At 37.8% G+C, this 20,023-nt stretch overlaps 2 protein-coding genes across 2 annotated transcripts; both read left to right on the top strand.

Annotated features, from left to right (window-relative positions):
• Nucleotides 1-296: 296 nt before the first annotated feature.
• Nucleotides 297-4,390, top strand: LOC101472532 (rano class II histocompatibility antigen, A beta chain). The gene is made up of 4 exons (XM_004548886.2): nt 297-351; nt 1,633-1,923; nt 2,451-2,729; nt 2,857-4,390. Exons 1-4 carry the CDS (start codon nt 297-299, stop codon nt 2,994-2,996), a joined length of 765 nt encoding a protein of 254 aa, XP_004548943.2. The 3' UTR covers nt 2,997-4,390.
• Nucleotides 4,391-8,789: 4,399 nt separating this feature from the next.
• Nucleotides 8,790-18,817, top strand: chmp4ba (charged multivesicular body protein 4Ba). The gene is made up of 5 exons (XM_004548841.3): nt 8,790-9,139; nt 15,069-15,246; nt 15,646-15,760; nt 16,202-16,322; nt 16,445-18,817. Exons 1-5 carry the CDS (start codon nt 8,956-8,958, stop codon nt 16,507-16,509), a joined length of 663 nt encoding a protein of 220 aa, XP_004548898.1. The 5' UTR covers nt 8,790-8,955; the 3' UTR covers nt 16,510-18,817.
• The last annotated feature ends 1,206 nt before the right edge of the window (nt 18,818-20,023 follow it).

The raw sequence follows: 20,023 nt of genomic DNA, 5'->3' as shown, positions 1-20,023 counted from the left end.
TAAATGCATATGAATTTCACTTTTTTTTTTAATTCTTCAGTGCAATTCTTCAAAGTACTTCAGTGTATTGTTATACATTTTTAAGGTTGTTAAACTGCTTGCACTGTTACACAGTAATGTTTATTAAAACAATTTTAGGAGAAATGTCTGGAAAGAAATAGTGAACAGAACAAAATGTGGATCGGAGTGAACTGAAACTCTAAGTGTAGCTGAAAGAACAGACTCGCTCAAAAACTGCACACAGGCTGGTTTGTAATTGAATTCGTGCCTCAGTCACGCCTCATTTTGGTTTCAACATGAACCGCTTCAGGTACCTGCTGCTGATATGTTTCCTCTCTCCACTTGTGGTGGGTGAGTAATTCTTTATTTTTATCTATAGATATCAAATCACATATACATTGTACGTCATTTTTAAGTGTTTTTCATTTCATGCAGTAGTAGTGACAGTTTCAACATCTGCACGGCCATTTGATAGATTTGTAAAATGTATAAACCTGTCCTTTAGCATTTTTGGATCACATTTAAAGGCATGCAATCAATAAGACTTTACACATATGCAGCTCTGAGGAACACATTAGTGCAGCATCAACGTAAAAAAAACTACGTGTTTAGCAGGTACAGTGTTTAAAACCCAAATTTTGATGGTAGTTCATTCAGTTATGGTGTATTTCAGTCTAAACCACTGGTGTCAAACTCACTGTCATTCACAAGGGACCAAATGCGATCTCTAATGGGCTGAATCTACAAAACAATTGCATGAAAACCCATTAAAATATTGTGCTTTTCCTTTTATCTTAAAAAATTTTATGAGTTTCAAAACACATAGAGGTCCGCTTAAGAAATATCAACAATGTGTCTCACGTTTTCCACATCCCATCATTATTCAGTATCCGAAGAAACTTTTTTGCACAGCTTCTTGGCTTAATAGTATTTCTTTGTTAGTGAGACGACTATGCAACTGACAGTGATTCAGGCCTCTCACTCAGACTGGGTTAAAAAATCATTGTCATGATGTGAAATGTTGCCGTTTCACACAAAGCTTCTCAGTACAAAGTGAAAAGTATATTTTATTTAAAAGTCCGGCTCAGGCAGTTACGTATGTTTTCTATGCCTTATTCAGATGCACACTGACAGACTTTTCCATAATTACCTTAAAGAGAAGCTGAATACAATGCCACTGTGTACAGGAATCTATAAAATGAGGAAACGGTCAGCCTCGTGATGTACGTTACATCAACATAAAGGGGTTTTGAGTGTGAAGATTTTCTAATTTCCTATTAAAACACAGAGGGAGCCTTGTTGTTGTTGTTGTTCTTATCAGACTTTCATTAATGAACATAATAAACTGAACAGAGTGTGACTTGGATTTAACCTGTTCTATCAAATGTGAGAATATCTGAGCACAGCAGCAAAAACCAGTTTTGAATCTCAGCTTTTCAAGGGCACAGATGCACCAGCTCACTGATAAGAAAGAGAACTTGTCTCTTCTTACAGGGAACACCACCAGGTTGATAACAGTTCAGATTTAAATACGAGGAAGCTGTTTTGGCTGGAAACTTTGTTGAGGGTTGGCTGAGCTTGAAAATCTTGATTGTAGTAAATTTCTACAGCACTTCTTTCTTTTCCTTTCAGATTGCTCTGTTGATGAAGACGGCTACTTCATGTTTGCTGACTTTTGCTGTGTTATGCACTCCAGAGACCCGAAGACAGTGGAGTATCTGATCGATTGGTATTTTAACAAAGAGTTTACGATGCAGTACAACAGCACAGTCGGCAAGTGGACGGGCCTCACTCCAGCTGGATTAATCACAGCATCTCAGTTTAATGAAGACAAATTTGATGTTGAGCAGAGAAAAGCAGAGAAACAACTGACTTGTGTCAATAATGTTGATGCAGTATTCAACGCAGTTCAGGAAAACATAGGTAAATATTCAAACACATTAAATTAGATAGTACTGTTAGTACTGGAAGTGCAGAGTTTTCTTCAAAATCTAATGGAAAAAATGTGACTTCTGACAGACAGTTTGCAAAATGTGCGCATCAACAAAGACCCTTCGAGCAGATAGTCCAGTTCATACAAGCCTGCAGAAACTTCCCGTACTTTCCGTTACAAGATCTCTCAGAGCAGGCACAACACCATTCACTTCCTCTTGCAAAGCTTTTCACAATAAAACAAGATAGTTGTACAATGAATGCTATATAATGCAAATGCTCTTTTAAGGAATTTCAAAACATTTTCTAAATACATTAACCATCATTATTTCATATGGATTATTACTATTTGATATGGATTTCAATGTTTTTAATATTTCAAAACATTTTAATAGATGATATTTTTAACCTGGTTACAACCAAATACGTTGATTAACTAAAATAAATAACCAGTTATTTATCGCTGGTTTACAGAATGATGAATTTCATCATTAAAGCTGTTGACCTTCTGATTTCAGCTGCACCCAGCATGACTCTCCAGGAGGGAGACCACACTTCCAGCCATGACACAATACTCGTGTGCAGCGTTTATGACTTCTACCCCGAACACATCCTTGTGACTTGGTACCTGAATGGTCAGGAAGTGACTGAGGGTGTGACCATAAGTGAAGTGATGACAAATGGAGACTGTACCTATCAGGTTCACTCTTATCTGGAGTGCACACCTATCCCCAAGGACAGAGTCACCTGTACGGTAGAGCATGTTAGCCTAAAGGAGCCCAAGAGTTCTTACTGGGGTGAGGACAGACAAGATCATTTTAGTCATGTGCTGTTTGCATTTTTCTATAAATTCACAGAGTCCTTTTTTATTTAAGCACTGCATTATTAACAGTTATGAATATCTCTGTTGGTGTTTTGTTGCAGACTCTTGCTTGAGACCATCTGAAAGGAGTTATCTAGCTGGAGGAGTTTGTGCTTTGATCTTTGGAGCATTAACTTTGTCTTTGGGACTGATCTATTACAGGAGAAAAACCTCTGATCCAAACTTGTCTGGTTCTCTATAAACTAATCATCTTAAACTATAAACTATCATCTTTTAATAAATCATCTCTAATAGTTGTTACAAAACAAAATTAAATAACTCAACATAGAAGAAAACTTTGATAAGTATATTGTATATTTAAAAAGTAGCCTTGATCGATGAATCTTTAAAATTTTTACTTGTTTATGTAACATTACATTCAGTGACAGTTAATGTGACATAGTTAAATTCAGTTTTAATCACCATACAGCTGCATGTCACTTGTTTTATGTACGCAGCTACATAAAACAAGTGACACCATTACGGTCACTGTGAGCTTGCAATGTGAAAGTCACCTTGAAAAATTATGTCCAAATAGTTAAAGCTGTTAGGTAATTGTTCAGTAATGACTTTCTGACTTTGTGTAGTTAAATACACAGTTTAATTATTATTCTTTGCTGTATGAGCTTCTTGTTAAAAAGCTTCAGTGTATTTAATTGGTTCATATAAACCTTTGATTTGTTAGAATTTACCCCCATTAACCTATATTACACAATTACTTTAAAAGTTGTATAACACAGTTATGTTTATCCTTTATTGCACACAGATATGTGTTGCAGAATAGTTTGGGATTTAAACTGTGTGACAGCCAGTGGGCTGGCCTTGTGTTTTGGTTTTTCTGTTGCCTGTTTCTTGCAGGTAGGTGGAGCTGACCCAATTATAGACGCAGCACACCTGAGAAGGCCAGTCCCAGCATATAAAGACATCTTGACTGAACCATGGGTGGCTGTCTCTCTTGGCCTGACACCCATCATGTTTATTTGAGGCTTCAGTTATGGCTGTTATATCATTTCAATTGTGTTTAAGTTTCTTCACCTTATTTTCATTAAATATATCTTACAGCCTTTAAAAGCCTGTGTGTGGTCTCCCACTTGCTTGGCACTTCCTTTGAGCCGGGTTGTGACAACTGTTACATTCAGACACTAACAAATATGACAGGGAGAAGCCTCTTCTCTGAGGAGTTTGCGGGGGAGTGTCTGCCTGGACTGGTGGTGGCACCAGACGGTACAAAACTTTAAGGCCAGACCAAAGCATGTCTATAAATTCAAGTGTTTTGGAGTTCTCTCTCTTTCCCCCCTCTTTCACCCTTCTCTGAGTCTACAGGCCAGACACCAACCTAGAATGGTGATGTGAGAAGTGCCATCTCCTTTTAGGGAGACAGGAGGGTGCAGGAGATGAAACGTGACCTAAAGTTTTCCTCCAACTTTAAATCTGTCATGTTAACATTCTGTTTCTGTCACACAAAGTAAAAGTGTTTACTGCCTGGGTGTGGCAGCCTTTGTCTCTCGGAGCATTGTGGAGAGGCGGGGGTCCATGGCACCATGTAAAACTCATCTGAAATTCTAACCGATTGATAATAAATTGTGAAAATTTATAGTCTGAGCATATTTGTTTTCTCTCTTATAAAAATGAACATGGCAGATGTTAAAAACAGAGTTCAACCCTGAAAGTAAAAACAGCATTGATGTCAGTGCAGTTTTACAAACACTAATATGTAAAACGAAGAAGAAGCAGCAGCTAGTTTTAGCTGTTCCTTTTCACGAGTAATCACCACAGCAGGTATTTGATTTGGCAGAACTTTATGCCAGATGTCCTTGCTGGTGCACCCCTGAGATTGAGACTTCATTATTGATACAATTAAATGTCACTGGCTGGAGTAAGAAATATTATATTATTATATTATAAAGAAATATTATCGAAGCTCTGTTATCACTACTGTAAAAGATGGCCATTAGAGTTGTTTCCAGGTCTGAGGTCTTACCACTCATTTTAACCATTTTCCTCAAGTTTCTTATAAAGCCTAATAAAAACCAGCATGATAAAATATTTGTATATTATGTGTGGTATCAGAAAGTCAACAGGCTTTGTGTACAGTTAGGGAACAGTTAAGGATAAGTTTGTAAACTGTGTGGGAATTTGAATTGTCAGAAGGCTTGTTAGTTTTTTAGTTGAGGCTAACTCCACAGTGATATAATGTTAAGGGATTAGTTTGTTGAACATGTTCATGATGATATGCTCTGTAGAGAGTTGAAACAGCGGATTCTTCAAACACCAGACATGTCCTTTATTACCCTTCAAGGTATTGCCCTTAGGTTAGCTGAGGCAAGCCCGCAGGGAAGGAAAACTAGGTCTCGAACCTAATCTTGTGATGACAACTGTCAGGTAGTACATGGAGTTAACATAAATACGCACGCATACCATGGATCCCATTATGAAGCATATTTCTGTCCATTTTTCACAGCCTTGTCAGACTGGAGAAACTCCCACACCTACCTCAATGAGGCACTTTTGTTTTCAGGCCAATGTCAAGCTAGTAGCTATATTTACACCCCCGGCTAAAAGGTATAGTGGTAATGTACAGATGTACATAGCCAGGTCATGGAAGGGGGGCTCTCGGTCCCTCTGGTGCAAAGAGTTGGGCATCTGGAAAGGGGTTTACAGACTTTTGGATACTGAGTCCTAAGGCCTTCCCCATTACACCACTACAGCACATTTAGAGTGCATCCCAGTTTTTCTACATGATAAAGAAGTCTGTTAGCATGACTCTTTGTATTTAAACTATAAGAGATAAATGGGTAAAAATTACAGAAAAGGTTTCTGGATGCTCAGACTGTCCTGTAATTATACAAACTGAAGGATTTTTAAAAAAATAATAATTTTTAAATAATTCATATGTATGTGTGTATATATATATATATAGTACAGAGAGAAACACTTCAATTACACTATTATTTAATTACTTTGTTGTGGTATAAATGGCCATGGGGGCGGTCTTTATCAGCAGGAAAAGTTGTAAAACTTACAAAAATACAGTTATGTCCAATCCCCTTCTCCACATAGTCCAAAACTGCCCAGTGGACCAGATTGGATATTTTGCTGGGTAAATTCGGGGCCTTATGTTTGACACCTTTGCTCTAAACGTGACCTGCTCCCAACAAGTTATGTGTTCAGCATAAGTTACTTTAGTGATTAAGCCAGTTAAAACTTTCGTGACACAAAAAACGGTTACTTTAACTCCAACAGTAACTCACTAGCTTATTAATCTGGCTTCTTGGTAGACCCCTGGGGTCACTTTAGCTCTTTGCAAGAACAGCATTTTATTTGAGAATGTTAGCATGCTCATGTTAGGTACTTAGCAGCTTAACCTAGTATGATACTAAAAACGAAATTGTCTGAGCTTGCAGCAACCCTCCAAGGCTTCATCCATCCCACTGTCACCACGGTTACACACACACTCACACACAGCCGCACGCACACAGAGAAATCTGCAGAGGTATATGTGTCAGGGAAACCTGTCTCCATGACTACAGTAAACAGGCCTATCAGCAAGGCTTACACACAGATGTAACATTATCTGGACAGAGCGAAAGAAGCCACACAGTCTGACACACGAACACTCGCTGGTCAGGAGAGATGGCAGAGCCGCAGCGAACATCTGAACCCATCAACTATGTGCATCAGGATGAAATCTGGTAAATCATCACAGTATGTTATTTATGTTTGATTTTACTCAAATTTTATAAAAATATGTTCTTGCATATCTGCTGAGTTACTAGGAAGCTCTTCTTTGAGCAATGGCATGTAAAGCAGTCATCACTCTGACTGGAGTGAGACCTTCAGCTCTTTCTGGATTTGCAGACAGTGCTGAAACTGGAGGAACGACTTGTTTCTTTCCACTGGTGTATGATGCAGGGTACCACATATGATTAAAAAAAAACCCAAACGTATTTGTATTTGTGTGTTAGGAAAGCGCATGTAAAGGCTGAGAAACACTCGGCTGAAGTTTGGCCTAACAAGTGGGGCTTCCTGTCTGAAGCCTACAAGGAGGTAAAGACAGCCACAGATAGCACCACTTGTTTTACTGAATGAAGGGTGACCAGTGGAGCACAGGACCTTTAACACTTGTCCACTGGTTAGGGTACAATCATAGATCCCCTTCTAGTCCACAACATGTGGAAAAGAACTGACAGAAATTCCAAGAAATACTCCCTCAAGTCAGACATCAGTTAAATGGACATCAAATAAAACTAAAGTAAAGGGGCCCCTCTCCTTTGGTGTCAGATTGCATTCTCTCATTAGGCTTTTTTTTCAAGCTTGATTTCTCAGTCAGATCCATCTTTTAAAAACAAACACATACACACACATGCACACACACACACACACACACACAAACACATAGCTTGAAATATCACGGAAAGGGGGGTGACTTTTTAGTGCCTATGTCTATCTTTTATATACAGTTAATTATTACAAACAGTCCCACAAATTACAAATCAAATGTTTAAATAAACACAACATTCATATTGTTTAAGGTCTCCGGATTCCACATATGTGGATCTAACTTCTCTCTTATGTGTATTTTAGTATGAGGTGGAAAGTGTGAAGCTGAAGAAGGCAGTCAAAGTGGAGCTTCCCCAGCACCTGACTACACAACCTCTGACCCCTCCAGAAAAATACATACATGTATGACCTGGCTATCTATCTGTTTATCTGTCTTTCTCATGTATCTGACAGGTTTTGGGTTTTTTTCCCTTCAGGTTAGCCCCTCACCTCCTGTTCCTCAGACAACTCAGGGCATGATTGGTTGGCGTTCAGGTCACTCACATCTCCAGCTGGAAAAGTACAACACAGTGCGTCATAGGAGGCGTAGTTTTTTGAAGGATTTGGGCTGACCTTTTATAGCTTGTATTTGAGTACTTAAGTCCTCGGCCACTGTTGTCTCACCTAATAAATGACTAATGACTGGAGCATATTTGGCATATTTCATGGTCTCTTTGACACTATTCCACATTAATAAAACAAATAAATCTTTCACAACTCTGACTTCAGACTCAGCGTAGGGCATAAATTTCGCCAGTCGAAGATCAACTACCACAGATGATGAGATGACAAGTGGTTTACAAAACTGTCCATTAATTGTCCATTGAAAATGTCCTTGAAAAAAAAAACAATGTATTATTTATTCTTCTAATTTCAATAATGTCCATATACCACTTGCATCAAGCTCAAGTTTTGTATAGTCCATTTTCTTTAAACTATCCCAAAATGATCTAAGAAGACCATGCATGATGATTCTTCTTCTTTATATTTTTATTGGCGGTTGGCAAACAGCAAAATGGTGCAATACCGCCACCAACTGGTGTGGAGTGTATACATGATGATATCCACTCATTCACAATGATACAAGATTAAAAAAGAAAAAGAAAAAGAAAAAAAAAGAAAAAAAAAGAAACATTTGCCTCTGTCCCATCTCATCACAGCTGAGCACCACTGAACCTTGATTAAGTGGCTGTTGAGACAGTGCCAAGTGGCGTTACTACTCCCTCTTGTGTTGACAAGTTGCAATAGCATCAAAAACATAAAATGACTAACATAAAATCACTGATAAATCTACACCTGTGTCACAATACTGCCCCGCAAAGGCAGAATACTGTAACTACAAAATTAGCCAATATTACCAGAAGTAATGAGACGGAACGAAATTTTTCTTGTGTTTTGATTTTCTTACTACTCCATCGGCTCTTTCTGAGTACTTTGGATTCCTCTCTCGGTCCAAAGACCTACATGTTAGGTTAACTGATGATTTTAAATTGCCCATAAATGTGAATCTGATTCCGAATGACTCCCTGTCTCTATATGTTAACCACTCTTTTCCAATTACAGTGTTTTAAAACAGGTTATGTAACGTCTGACTGGTAATAACCACAATGAGCATTTATTAGTTTGCTCAACTGCGAAATTCCCCATAGTTCCACGCATGAGTCACGCTGACGTAATGACATCACGAGGCCTGCTTTGAAAGCGGAAGAGACAAAAACAACAACAGCCTCGGCAACAGGGAGGGACGCACATTTTATTTTTTTACCTGTGTGGTATCAGAAAGTCAGCGGACTTTATCTACGGTTAACCCACCAGCTAAAGTTTACATTTAAGCTAGAAACATGTCGCTATTTGGCAAGATATTCGGAAGCGGGGGTAAGGGTGGGAAAGCGCCGACACCCCAAGAGGCTATTCAGCGACTCAGAGAGACCGAGGAGATGTTGGCCAAAAAACAGGATTTCCTAGAGAAGAAAATTGAACAGGAGCTCGTGACGGCGAAGAAAAACGGCACGAAAAACAAACGAGGTGAGGAAAAGCTCTTAAACTGCGTCGGATTTAATGAAATTGTCAGAAGGGCTAGTTAGTTTCTTAGTTAGCCTGAGGCTAACTCAACAGAAGGAAGAGGGAAGTTGTTAGTTGACACGCTGCTTACCTGAAAACAAGTCTGTCCACCCGGCTACAAGACTCCATATTTAAATGTCTAGTTTTTGGCTGGCACGTATAAAACAACTGAAGGGAAGAAACAAACTTTAAGAAATGAAATAAACAAGAGACAAAAAGTTTGTAACGTTTAGGTTCGAAGACTCAGGCAGCCAAATATTAAACTGATGTTTATGAGCGTAACTAAGTTTGCATGCATATATATCCAGGTATTGTTCTAAATATTTACAAAACCTAACATATTCATATTGTTCTCTCTTGACAGACAGTGTCTTTTTTTTAAACAACTGCTTAATAACACCAAACTTTGGGTTTATCTTATAAAATGGAAGCTTTGCCTGGAGCTGTTTTTGGAACAGGTCATACCTTACAATTAATTTCTGTCCATTTTTTTTCTTAGCCCTGTGTCCTTTTTTAATCTACAGTATATCACCCTTCAGTCTTGGGCATGTAACGATATAAAGCGCATTGTCAGTCATAGATTCATTCCCATACTGCAGTATGCGCTGTTACAGTTTAAGTTATATCCACATTTTAAATACATTACTTTTTTTAAGACTAGTATCTTTATCTTCTCTGTAACCATCCTATTACAGTGACAGACTTGGACTTTTCACAGTTTTGTAAATTTATACTGTGGTTTTAAATAAGTATATCAAATGGATGGATATTTGAAGGACAGAATTATTAGTGAGTGAGTGAATGTCTGTGCAGCCATTACACTTAAACTGTGTCAACCACATGTGTGCCTGCTAAACTGAGTAGCAGTAGAACAGTTAGACAAATGACAGGTTGATCTGACTGTCATGGCGCAAAGACCCAAGCAGATCCTTACATGCTTGCAAATACAGAAAGTAGACTACTGGCTTAACACTAGTTACTATCACTGTGAGCTTGTCACCTAAAAGTAATTTTTAAAGTCTTAGTGTGATCTAAATCGGAAAAATCTTTCCATCTCCAAAACCTGATTTTCAACATAGTTCATCCCATAAGTCAGCCTCCGTCTATCTTTGGGGTGACTGATTATACACAATACATAAATTCCTCATGACAATATACCAACCCTGCTGTAATCTTGGCAGCTGCAAGATTCATGGTCTCTGTTTTCACTGCTTGGTTTTACTTTTTTTTTTTTTTTACTGTACTTCAAGGAGGACCTCTGACTTTTTCTTCCACATTTTCTACTTTCTATTACTTCTTTATTTGGTTTACTGGCAGCCTACCACTAAATGGATGTTTCTACCTATTAACATTACTGAAGAATTAGTGATTTAATTCACCACGTCTCGTCTATAATAATCAGGATGTCGCTTTTCACACGGACACTTATGTTTTTTCATTGAAGTAGCCATAGACCAAAATGGACTCGACATTGTACTTGTTGCATGAAAACTGCTGATGGTCGCTAAAAAGGAGCAGAGTGGCAGGAAAAGCAAAACGTCACCCAATTAGAGCGACCTCTGAGACTGAAACATGGAGTCTGAATGCATTTCTGCAACCCACATAATGTGATAATGATTTGTGTGATGTTGGCTAATGATGTTATCAGTCTAGGAATAGGTCCGGCTGCTGATATAATCTGATCAAATGGAAACTGTCAGCTGCTGTCTGGCTGCTAGTGGAAAAGGCTAGGCACAAAGTAGATTGCTAAAGGTGTGCATGTGTGTGGATGTGGGTGTGTGTGTGTTGGTGGTATATGGCAGCTGTGGTCACGAAGCAAGGTTTAGTGGATTATAATTGACAGGCTTTTCAAAGAAAAGAGGTGGACAGGTGGTGAAATGTTCCTGTAAAATGTAGCCTTGCTGTCTGTGTGTCATATAATCAATTTTTGTATTCAAACCTACATAATTTGATTGCATACTATGAATAGTTCCTGTCTTGCTCTGAAGCTGTCCTCTCCCACTTTTTTCCCCCCAAAAGTGAGGAAATATTACATTCACATTTTGCATAAACTTCTAAATCTAGATTACTACCCATCATTATCATCATCATCAAAGTGTATCTCATGCAAAAGAGCCCATAAAACTAAATTGTCACATTAACAGTTATATGGTTTTAAAGTATGTTGACTGATTTACACTCCCAGTGCATTTATTAATGAATATGCAAGAAATATCCCCCTTTAAGCAGAGCCTTCATCTACTCTAATCTGTAAGTTAAGTAGTAAAGCTGTAAAGGTAACAGGTATTTTTCCCTTTTTCTTTTATTGTGAAACAACGATTAAAAGTATCTAGACACCAGCCCCACCTCTATCATATTTGGCTGTGGTATGTAAATGTGCTACCGTAGAAACAGTGGTCACGTAACCTTAGAAACAAACCACACCTTAATGCGTCATAGGTGCACTTCTGGAGTTAAATAATAATGTTTGCTCAAATTCATATGTCTTGACCAGTTCTCTTATCACATGGTTTTGTCATTTGTTTTTATTTTCCACAAAACAAAGTTGTGTTCTTCGAAGCCTCTTACATTTCTCTCATTGTTGTGTTGAAGAAAAATTCAAATGTTCTTAACCCTTTAACGGTTCATTCGTCAACCAACCCACTGCGTCCTCACTCTCAAACCACAAAAAGAAACAAGCAGTTTAATAATGACAAATCAAGAAAAGTTATTGTGGGGTAAATTTGATTTTTTTGGAATCCCAGATTACTGTTAGAATTGATTCTATGAGAAATATATGAAAATGTTGGTATTGTGCTAAATCTTGAGTATTGTACTAATTACTGTTTTATTTTGTATGCATAACTTTAATTTAGTCAAAGTCAAAGTCAAAGTCAGCTTTATTGTCAATTCTGCCACATGTACAGGACATACAGAGAATAGAAACTACGTTACTCTCAATCCCTAGATAAAATAGCAAATGAACATTTAAATATAAGAGTGATTAAAAATGCAAGTAAAATAATTAAAAAGTAAAATTTAAATAAACAAATACAATACAATTTTTACATATAACAAGAAAGCTATACAATATACAATATAATGAGTAAATGACATTGAGTGCAAACCAGGCAGAGTAGTGCAAATGGGCAAATAGTGCAAATGGAGATTTGGTAATGTACGGTAATACATTTAAGATGTATATCCAAGGTATCGGAGGCCCTTTTTTTCCTGGGCAATGTGACCAAGAATAGAATTATACAGGTGATAGAAAGACTAATGGTTTTAACCTAAACATTCTCATATGTGGACATTTTGACCTATTACTGTGGTTATCTTCTGCTATTTAGAGGAACATTTAGCATGTCTTAGAAATTGTCCAATATTGATGTTATTGTTGTCATTATTATTTAGCTCAGAAATGAAAAAATGCTAAGAGGAAAGGGCTTATTTTCATTTTTTCCTGTTTATATGGTTCCTTATAATGTAATATAGCAGCAATATGATTATATTTACTTAGGATATACTATGACTAAATATGAAATGACTAATAACAATGAAAATTAGACTAATTAGATATATTAGCTAAAGTTGGGAAGAAGATGAATTACCATCATGCTTCCTGCCTTGCAAAACATGGGCAGAAATCTTGAATAGTTTTTTAAATTATTAATTTTGTAATGTGTTACAAAGAAAATCTCAAATCCTTTCCATTATAGGGATTATTCTACTTTGCATCAGTTGTAGTTTGTTCAAAAAGTCTGAATATACTCAATAATTTTAAGATTGTTTGACATTAATTATAATTTTGAGGGTCTTGGAAAGGCCCTTAGTATTTCAATAATTAAATCACTCATTCATTCAATTTATATTTATAAAATAGTGCAGGACCTCTTTCAGATTTCACAAATCTGTGATCACCAGTTTTTGAGATCAAACTGAGGTGTAATATGTATTAAACCTGCTGTAATTGTACAACAGCAACATTTCAGTTTTGTTGTGTAAGTAATAAACACATTTGGACAACTTTGTTCAACATTTTGAATTGATATGAATGTGTTTACTGCTGAGTGTGCTTTTCATGTGGATGTTTTGTTTTGTTTTTCCACTACAAGTGCAGTTCAATTTGATATGCACTTGGAAAAAAGGTCCTGAAATTTTTTGACCTCTTTTCTTAGTTCCTTGTGACTCAGCAGATTTGAGTCAGTTGTAAGTTTCACTTGATCCATTGTTAAGGTGATTTCCTATGTAAGCACCTAAGGGGAATTCCCAGTATAGGTGTGTGGCTGTAGTGTTTGTTTGTTTGTTTGTATTTAACCCCCACTCCCTTGAAGAACACAGGAACCAAAATACACATTTATAGTCACACACATAAATGTATTTTTTTTTTTTTAATCCTCTCAGCTAGGGCTGGGCTATATCATACCGTTCATGGTAATACCGGTGTAATTTTGGGCAACGATAGGAAAATGAAATATCGCGATAGAATATGGGTAAAACGCGCATGCGCAGTGCCTATGTTTACAAACGCACATGACGGTGACGCAGAATGAGAAGAGCGAAAGCGGATCGTTAAATGAAACGGATGAACCAGAACTGGTTTGTAAAAATGCTCCAACTTGAGTGGTGTGGAACTGGTTTAGCTTTCGTCCATCAGATACACAACAAAGCACTATTTTTGGTAGAGCATGCTAGCGGGCCGTCGTTATTACCATGTTTTTTGGAAAATACGGCACACTTAAAATCAAGCCTTTGATTTTTCTGAAAATCAACAGTGGCCCTTATAATCCCGTGTGCCTTATGAATGAATTCTGGTTGTGTTTACTGACCTCGAAATGATTTTATGTACACGGCGCTCGAAGTTCTGTCAAATGTTTCAGTACGACTTTGCTAAGCCACGAAGCCGCACCGTTTGATGGATTGTCGGAGCATTATGGCTATCGTAGGCAGGCGCCTCGCGGAGTGATACGTACTGTGCTTCAACATAATGTTACCGTATTGTGTGTGTGTATAACCTCTTTTTAAGTTTTGTGGATATTATACATGGTTATGCTGAGGATATGTCGGCCAGTTTCCACTGGAAATGCCTTTTGGTTAAACTGTCAGCAAGGAATTTGCATTTGCACTGTTACATTTTTATGTAACTTTAATGCACATAAAAAACAGCTGCTTGTTTAAGTGAAAATACATTGATGGGGTTTTTTGCACTAATAAAGTTGTGGAGTTGTAAAGTATTTTGTCTATTTTGTCAATTATATCGTCAATTATATCGTCAGTTATATCGTTATCGCAAATTTTCAAATGTATATCGTGATAAATATTTTTGGTCATATCGCCCTGCTCTACTCTCAGCTAATCAAAGAACCATCACCGGATTTCCAAATGTTGTACTTTCCAACTGAGTTTGATCCGGGCCTATGTGAGCTTGATGAGCTGCAGGACTTGTTGAAATTCAGTGAGTTACAAACCTAAAAAGTCTGACTGAAGCATGTTGTGACTTCATGCAGAGATTTGGCTGAAACAGGATTTTATCCGTTTGAGTCTTGTTTCGTGATGACAGCATGAAACCATTTACTGCACTTCAGCACAAAGCAAGCTTTTCTGCTGCGTGGTTGATTGTAATGTTGAATGTCATGGGATGGTGATAAGGTTTCAATGATACCGATTAGCCAATAGTGACTCTGCTTATAGGTCAAATTCTGTATCGATCCCATTTGTGATTCATGATCAGTTGTGTATAGGAAGAAAAAAAGGCCTGCACAGTAGTATTTGGCAAATAAGCAACATTTATATGTTTTGTACTTTTCGTTTTTCGTTTGTTTTTTAATTTTAAAAAAAGAATAGACTACTGATGAGCATTTGTGCTGCTTTCTAAACGAAGTTTATTTTCCCCTTCTTGTTTTTGCATGTCCAGCGGCTCTACAGGCCTTGAAGAGGAAAAAGCGTTACGAGAAGCAGCTGGCTCAGATTGACGGAACCTTGTCCACAATTGAGTTCCAGAGGGAAGCTCTGGAGAACGCCAACACTAACACAGAAGTGCTCAAGAACATGGGCTTTGCAGCTAAAGCAATGAAGGCCGCACACGAAAACATGTATGAGAGAAGTTCTGGCAGTATCTCAAAAGAGTCTTTTGTTATTTCATCATTTTTTTCCCCATTTTTTTAACTGTTGTTCTAGCTTTTATTTGCCACAGGATTTCTGTTAATTCTTTATTTTTATTTTTTTTTTACTTTTCCCCGTATGTTCTGTCATGAGACTTTATTTCTCCAATTTGCTTCCCCCTCTTTGTTCCCTTCAATAATTCCTCCTTTTTCCCTTTTCTTCAAATTTGTGCCCTCAGATTCATTGATAGTAAAAAGTGTGTCTGAGTTGTACTTGGCAGTGTAAATTTAGTTCTTTTTCTATTATTAGCGGCTACATGGTGGTAGAATGTATAATTATATTATATTTACTAACATTTACATGCCACCTTTGACTCGCCTGTTTCACAGGGACATTGACAAAGTAGACGATCTGATGGCAGAAATCACAGAACAACAGGAGGTTGCCCAAGAAATCTCAGATGTGATCTCTAGACCAGTTGGCTTTGGGGAAGACTATGATGAGGTGAGAGCAAAACAAAAAACAAACAACAAAAAACATGAGGCCTACAGAAACTAAAAGCCTAAATTTAGGCTGATGTTTTAGATTTTTCTTTCAAACGAATGTCACAGCAAAATGTTACAGTAATTATAGATACAGTGTCCCATGAAAACATTAATAAAAAAAGTCAAAACACACTTACTTACATTTTTACTGTGACAATGTGACTACGCAGTGAGTGACTTGCCTCTTTCCTATAATGTCTCTGTAGTTGCTGCCTCATTTAAGCAGTGAGTTGGAGCCACTGCTGATAGTTACTGGTTTTTAGAAAATAAAACTGAGATCTTAAATGATTTGTAAAGCAAATATATACATATCTTACATCTGCTATCTTACTAAATGGCTTCTGTCTAGTTATTTTTGATCTACATAAATCTGATTCATTTTGTTCTTTTCTCTGTTTAGGATGAACTCATGGCTGAGCTGGAGGAGCTGGAACAGGAAGAGCTGGACAAAAATCTTCTCGAGATTGGAGGCACAGAAAATCTACCCAGTGTACCGTCTACATCACTTCCATCCAAACCAGGTATAATGGCACATAAAAAAGCAAAACTAGTTTTAGTTCAGTTTAGTGCACCATCCATTTGACTAAAATATACTTTTTTCAAATTAAAATTGAATATTTTTTTTTCCTTTTTTCCTTTTTAGCCAAAAAGAAGGTGGAAGAAGACGAGGACGAGATGGCAGACCTCGAGGCCTGGGCGGCTAACTGAGCTGGCTCGCCCTGCTAGCTAGCTAGTGGCCTTCTCCCTGCTACCAGACTGATCCCAGGCATCTGGAAGAGAGATGGGGACTCTGGGCTGCTGAGCTGGCTGCTGGCATGCTGCTCTGTCTTAAAGCCTACTTCCCAATATCTAACCATACCCCAACTTTGAAGTATGCACTTGTGCACATATTTTTATGACTTCAAAAGAAATGAACCCAGGCTTTTTTTTTTTCTCAGTTTAATGTTACAGAATGAATCTCTTTGCTCCAGCTGTGCACTCCTCTTTTTCTAAAGGGCATAGAGGGAAAAATAACTTCATGTCCAGCAGCCTGTGGTTATGTATCAAAGATTGTGTATGAGCATTTGGGTGCATACTTTTTGGGAGGGTGTGTGGAGTAACAGGCTTAAAGGCTTGTTTCGAATGTGAAAATTCAACACATTTTGGGGGTGAAAAAAAAAGACAATAAATAATTTTTCTGCTTCCTGCATCGTCATCTCTCAGCTCTTCTACAAAGATGACAGCAAGCCATTGCTGCTGCTACCAAAAGCAGCAGAAAAGTTAAAACGTGTAGGCCTTTCTCATTAAACGTCACTGTGAAATTACAGACCTGCTACTGTCGTAAACTACATTAAATCCTTTAATGGAAGGATCCAAGATTTGATGTCTTTGTCCCTCTGTCTGCTGAAGTGTAATAAGAAAAACATCTGGGTCATCTAATCAGTTGCATCCTACTAATAACGGCATGTGGTGAACACCCCACCACCACCACCAAAAAAAAAAGAAGGAAAAAAAAAAGTTCTTTAGAGGTCATAAGCTACCAAGCATGATTTACTGCTAGTGCTACACAGTTTATGCTGCTGCTTCTTTTTTTTTTTTTGCTGCTGCTCATATTTTACTCCACTACTTTCCATCTCTGTTTTTTGTTTTATCCTATACTCTCTTAGATTGATGTCATTGCTTGTATCCAACGAAAGCAGTCTTTCATAACACTATTGCATCTTTGGTTCTGTTTGCTTTGTGGCTTTTTCAGCTGGGGCATGAGAAAGGACAATGTGTCATATGTGCTCCAGGGACATGGCTGATGTTGAAAGCATTTGAGTTGTGTGCTCGTGCACAGTAAGAATCAAACCAGATGTTTACACCTCTAAGCTGGTTGGGACACACTAAAATAAATCATGCCTGAGCTTGATAATCAAGCAAACTGGGTACTGAGGGCCAAACATGCAGGGCGAATGGTACAGATCACCCAGTGATAGCAGTAACAGTAAAACCAGTAAATCAGATCAGTTAGCCCTACAACAACAAGTTCCAACTTGCCAAACTGCAGTTGAATCCATTCAGTTCTCATAAGCACTCTTTATATTTCCTCAGTCTTACAAATTAGTAGCTACGCCCGTAATAATGACCAATATTCAGGACACCAAAGCTTCTGCTGCTTCTGCTTAGTCTGGTCTTCATTCTGAAAAAGCACACATAAGGCTGCTCTAACTTCATAACCAGTCATTCAGAAATATGTAGTCAACTTGTTACTCCAGTAAAGCTGCCAGAGGGCACACTACAACAACTTGGATCCGTTTGTGCCTGATACCTTGTACTGTCTGTGGTTTCACAGTGACTATATCTGAAGTCCTACGCTGGTTGAATTTAAAGATGATGTGTGAGTGTGATGTTTTTTGAGACTTGACACAGTGACCTCTTTAGTCAAATTAAGATGGTGAGGTACATTCCCACCCCATTTAAACTCTCCTGTAGTACGAATTGATTTTTCAGCACTGTGTGACAAGCATGGGGTGCATCTGTTCCATGTTGGTCATCTTGATTACAAATGTGACATAAGGAAGTTCTGCTCACTTGTCCCTTGACTTATAGCTGCAGCTACATCTCCTTCTTTCTCTTGGGGAAACAGAATTCTCAGTGTACAAATTGGGGTTGATCATGACTGGCTTTCTCCTGTAATTCAAACATAACTTGCACATTTTAATTAAGAGGTGAAACTTTTAGTGCTCAGTTGTTATGCATTTAAGAATGGGTCAACCCCAATCCTTACATGTAAATAAAATAAAATAAAATTGGGGAAATAAAACTTGCATATGCCAATGCTTGTTTTTGTTTATTTTTATATAATATATATATAATTTTTTTCTGTTTACCTCAAATATCAGAACCACAATGTGACCTGTAGCCATCTTAGCTCAGCTTGGCTGTAAAATACGGTTGGACATTGAAAAATTTCCATGTCACAAACATGACTGTTGTTTATGTGGGAGGTTACATACATTTTATCTTAATAAAGTTGAGACTCAATGTGTCTGCACTGCTGTATTGGAATTAGTTTACCTTTTATATATTTCTCAGGCAGCAAACATCTGGAGTTTATGTCACCGTTCTATTTTTCCCCTTCACCTTTCAACCTGTCCCGTTTTGTAATGTTTAAAACCTGTGGAGACCCTGCCTTCCCTCAAAAGTTGTTTATTTTACCTGACTGCAGTAACAATGAGTACATTAACGGTTTGAGGTACATGTATCACAGTACACTGCCTGCCTTCTACTCCATTTCAGTGTATTTATGTTGTGTTAATCATATTTAACTTTTAGTTACCATGCAGGTAAACCTTTACACAGATGCATGCAACAGATGTATTTGGGATCAACTCCTGAGCCTAAATGCAACTTGCATGTTAGCAATTTGCACCGAGGGCTCCAAATTATTAAGTATAAAAATATATCACTTATGTTGACTCTCTCTGTGATAGAGTGTCACTTCCTGTTCTGTTTTTGTGTAGGTTGTCAGCGTAGCCAATTAAAAACTTCTAGATAATGTCTTATTTCATAGTGTTTTTTAATTTAATTTTTAATTTTCATACTTCATTTGCTTTATCCAAATCATACTCTCTGTTGAGTCACTCACTAATTATATTCGCAGTGTTCACTCACTGTTTCTTTTGTGACTCGCTAACAGCATGGCCTCTTCACCTGTCGCTGCTGCACTTTCCTGGTCTTTGTGTCAGATGTGTAGTTACTGCTCAGCCCCCTTTAGCAACAAATGTACTTGTAATAAATATAGTCTATTTGCAGCTTTGGAGGCCAGGGTCACTGAATTGGAGACTTGGCTTTGCACCCTCGAAAAACCCGTAGCTAGCCAGGCCCTTATAAACGCTGCAGCCAAAGGTAGCGTAGGCACCGTTAGCTCTCCACCGGGAACACAGGACGGCTGGGTGACAGTGAGAAGCACCAACAACCCGTCTGCTTCTAAATTCAGATAAAACTAAGGTTATTGTATGTAGTCCTAAAAATCTAGCCAGATGCTTACTCTGGATGGCATTACCATTACCTGTGAGGAATCTTGGAGTCGTTTTTGACCAGGATGTTTCCTTCAATGCGCACATTAAACAAATATGTATGACTGCTGTCTTTCATTTGCACTTTCTTCAGTGGCTCCCTGTTAAATCCAGAATTGAATTCAAAATCCAGCTCATAACATACAAAGTTGTGATTATTCAGGCTCCATCTATATACCTTA

Source organism: Maylandia zebra, linkage group LG5 (genome assembly GCF_041146795.1).
Source record: "Maylandia zebra isolate NMK-2024a linkage group LG5, Mzebra_GT3a, whole genome shotgun sequence".
Classification (NCBI taxonomy): Eukaryota; Metazoa; Chordata; class Actinopteri; order Cichliformes; family Cichlidae; genus Maylandia; species Maylandia zebra.
The sequence above is the reverse complement of the archived record's forward strand: the minus strand, read 5'-3'. Positions and strand labels throughout refer to the sequence as shown.

Excerpts from the sequence above, each read along its gene's own strand:
- LOC101472532 (XM_004548886.2), top strand. The coding sequence starts at position 297 with ATGAACCGCTTCAGGTACCTGCTGCTGATATGTTTCCTCTCTCCACTT. Across the intron at positions 1,924-2,450 it reads CGCAGTTCAGGAAAACATAG|CTGCACCCAGCATGACTCTC; the intron begins GTAAATATTCAA and ends TTCTGATTTCAG. Across the intron at positions 2,730-2,856 it reads GCCCAAGAGTTCTTACTGGG|ACTCTTGCTTGAGACCATCT; the intron begins GTGAGGACAGAC and ends GTTTTGTTGCAG.
- chmp4ba (XM_004548841.3), top strand. The coding sequence starts at position 8,956 with ATGTCGCTATTTGGCAAGATATTCGGAAGCGGGGGTAAGGGTGGGAAA. Across the intron at positions 15,761-16,201 it reads TTGGGGAAGACTATGATGAG|GATGAACTCATGGCTGAGCT; the intron begins GTGAGAGCAAAA and ends TTCTCTGTTTAG. Across the intron at positions 16,323-16,444 it reads ATCACTTCCATCCAAACCAG|CCAAAAAGAAGGTGGAAGAA; the intron begins GTATAATGGCAC and ends TTTCCTTTTTAG.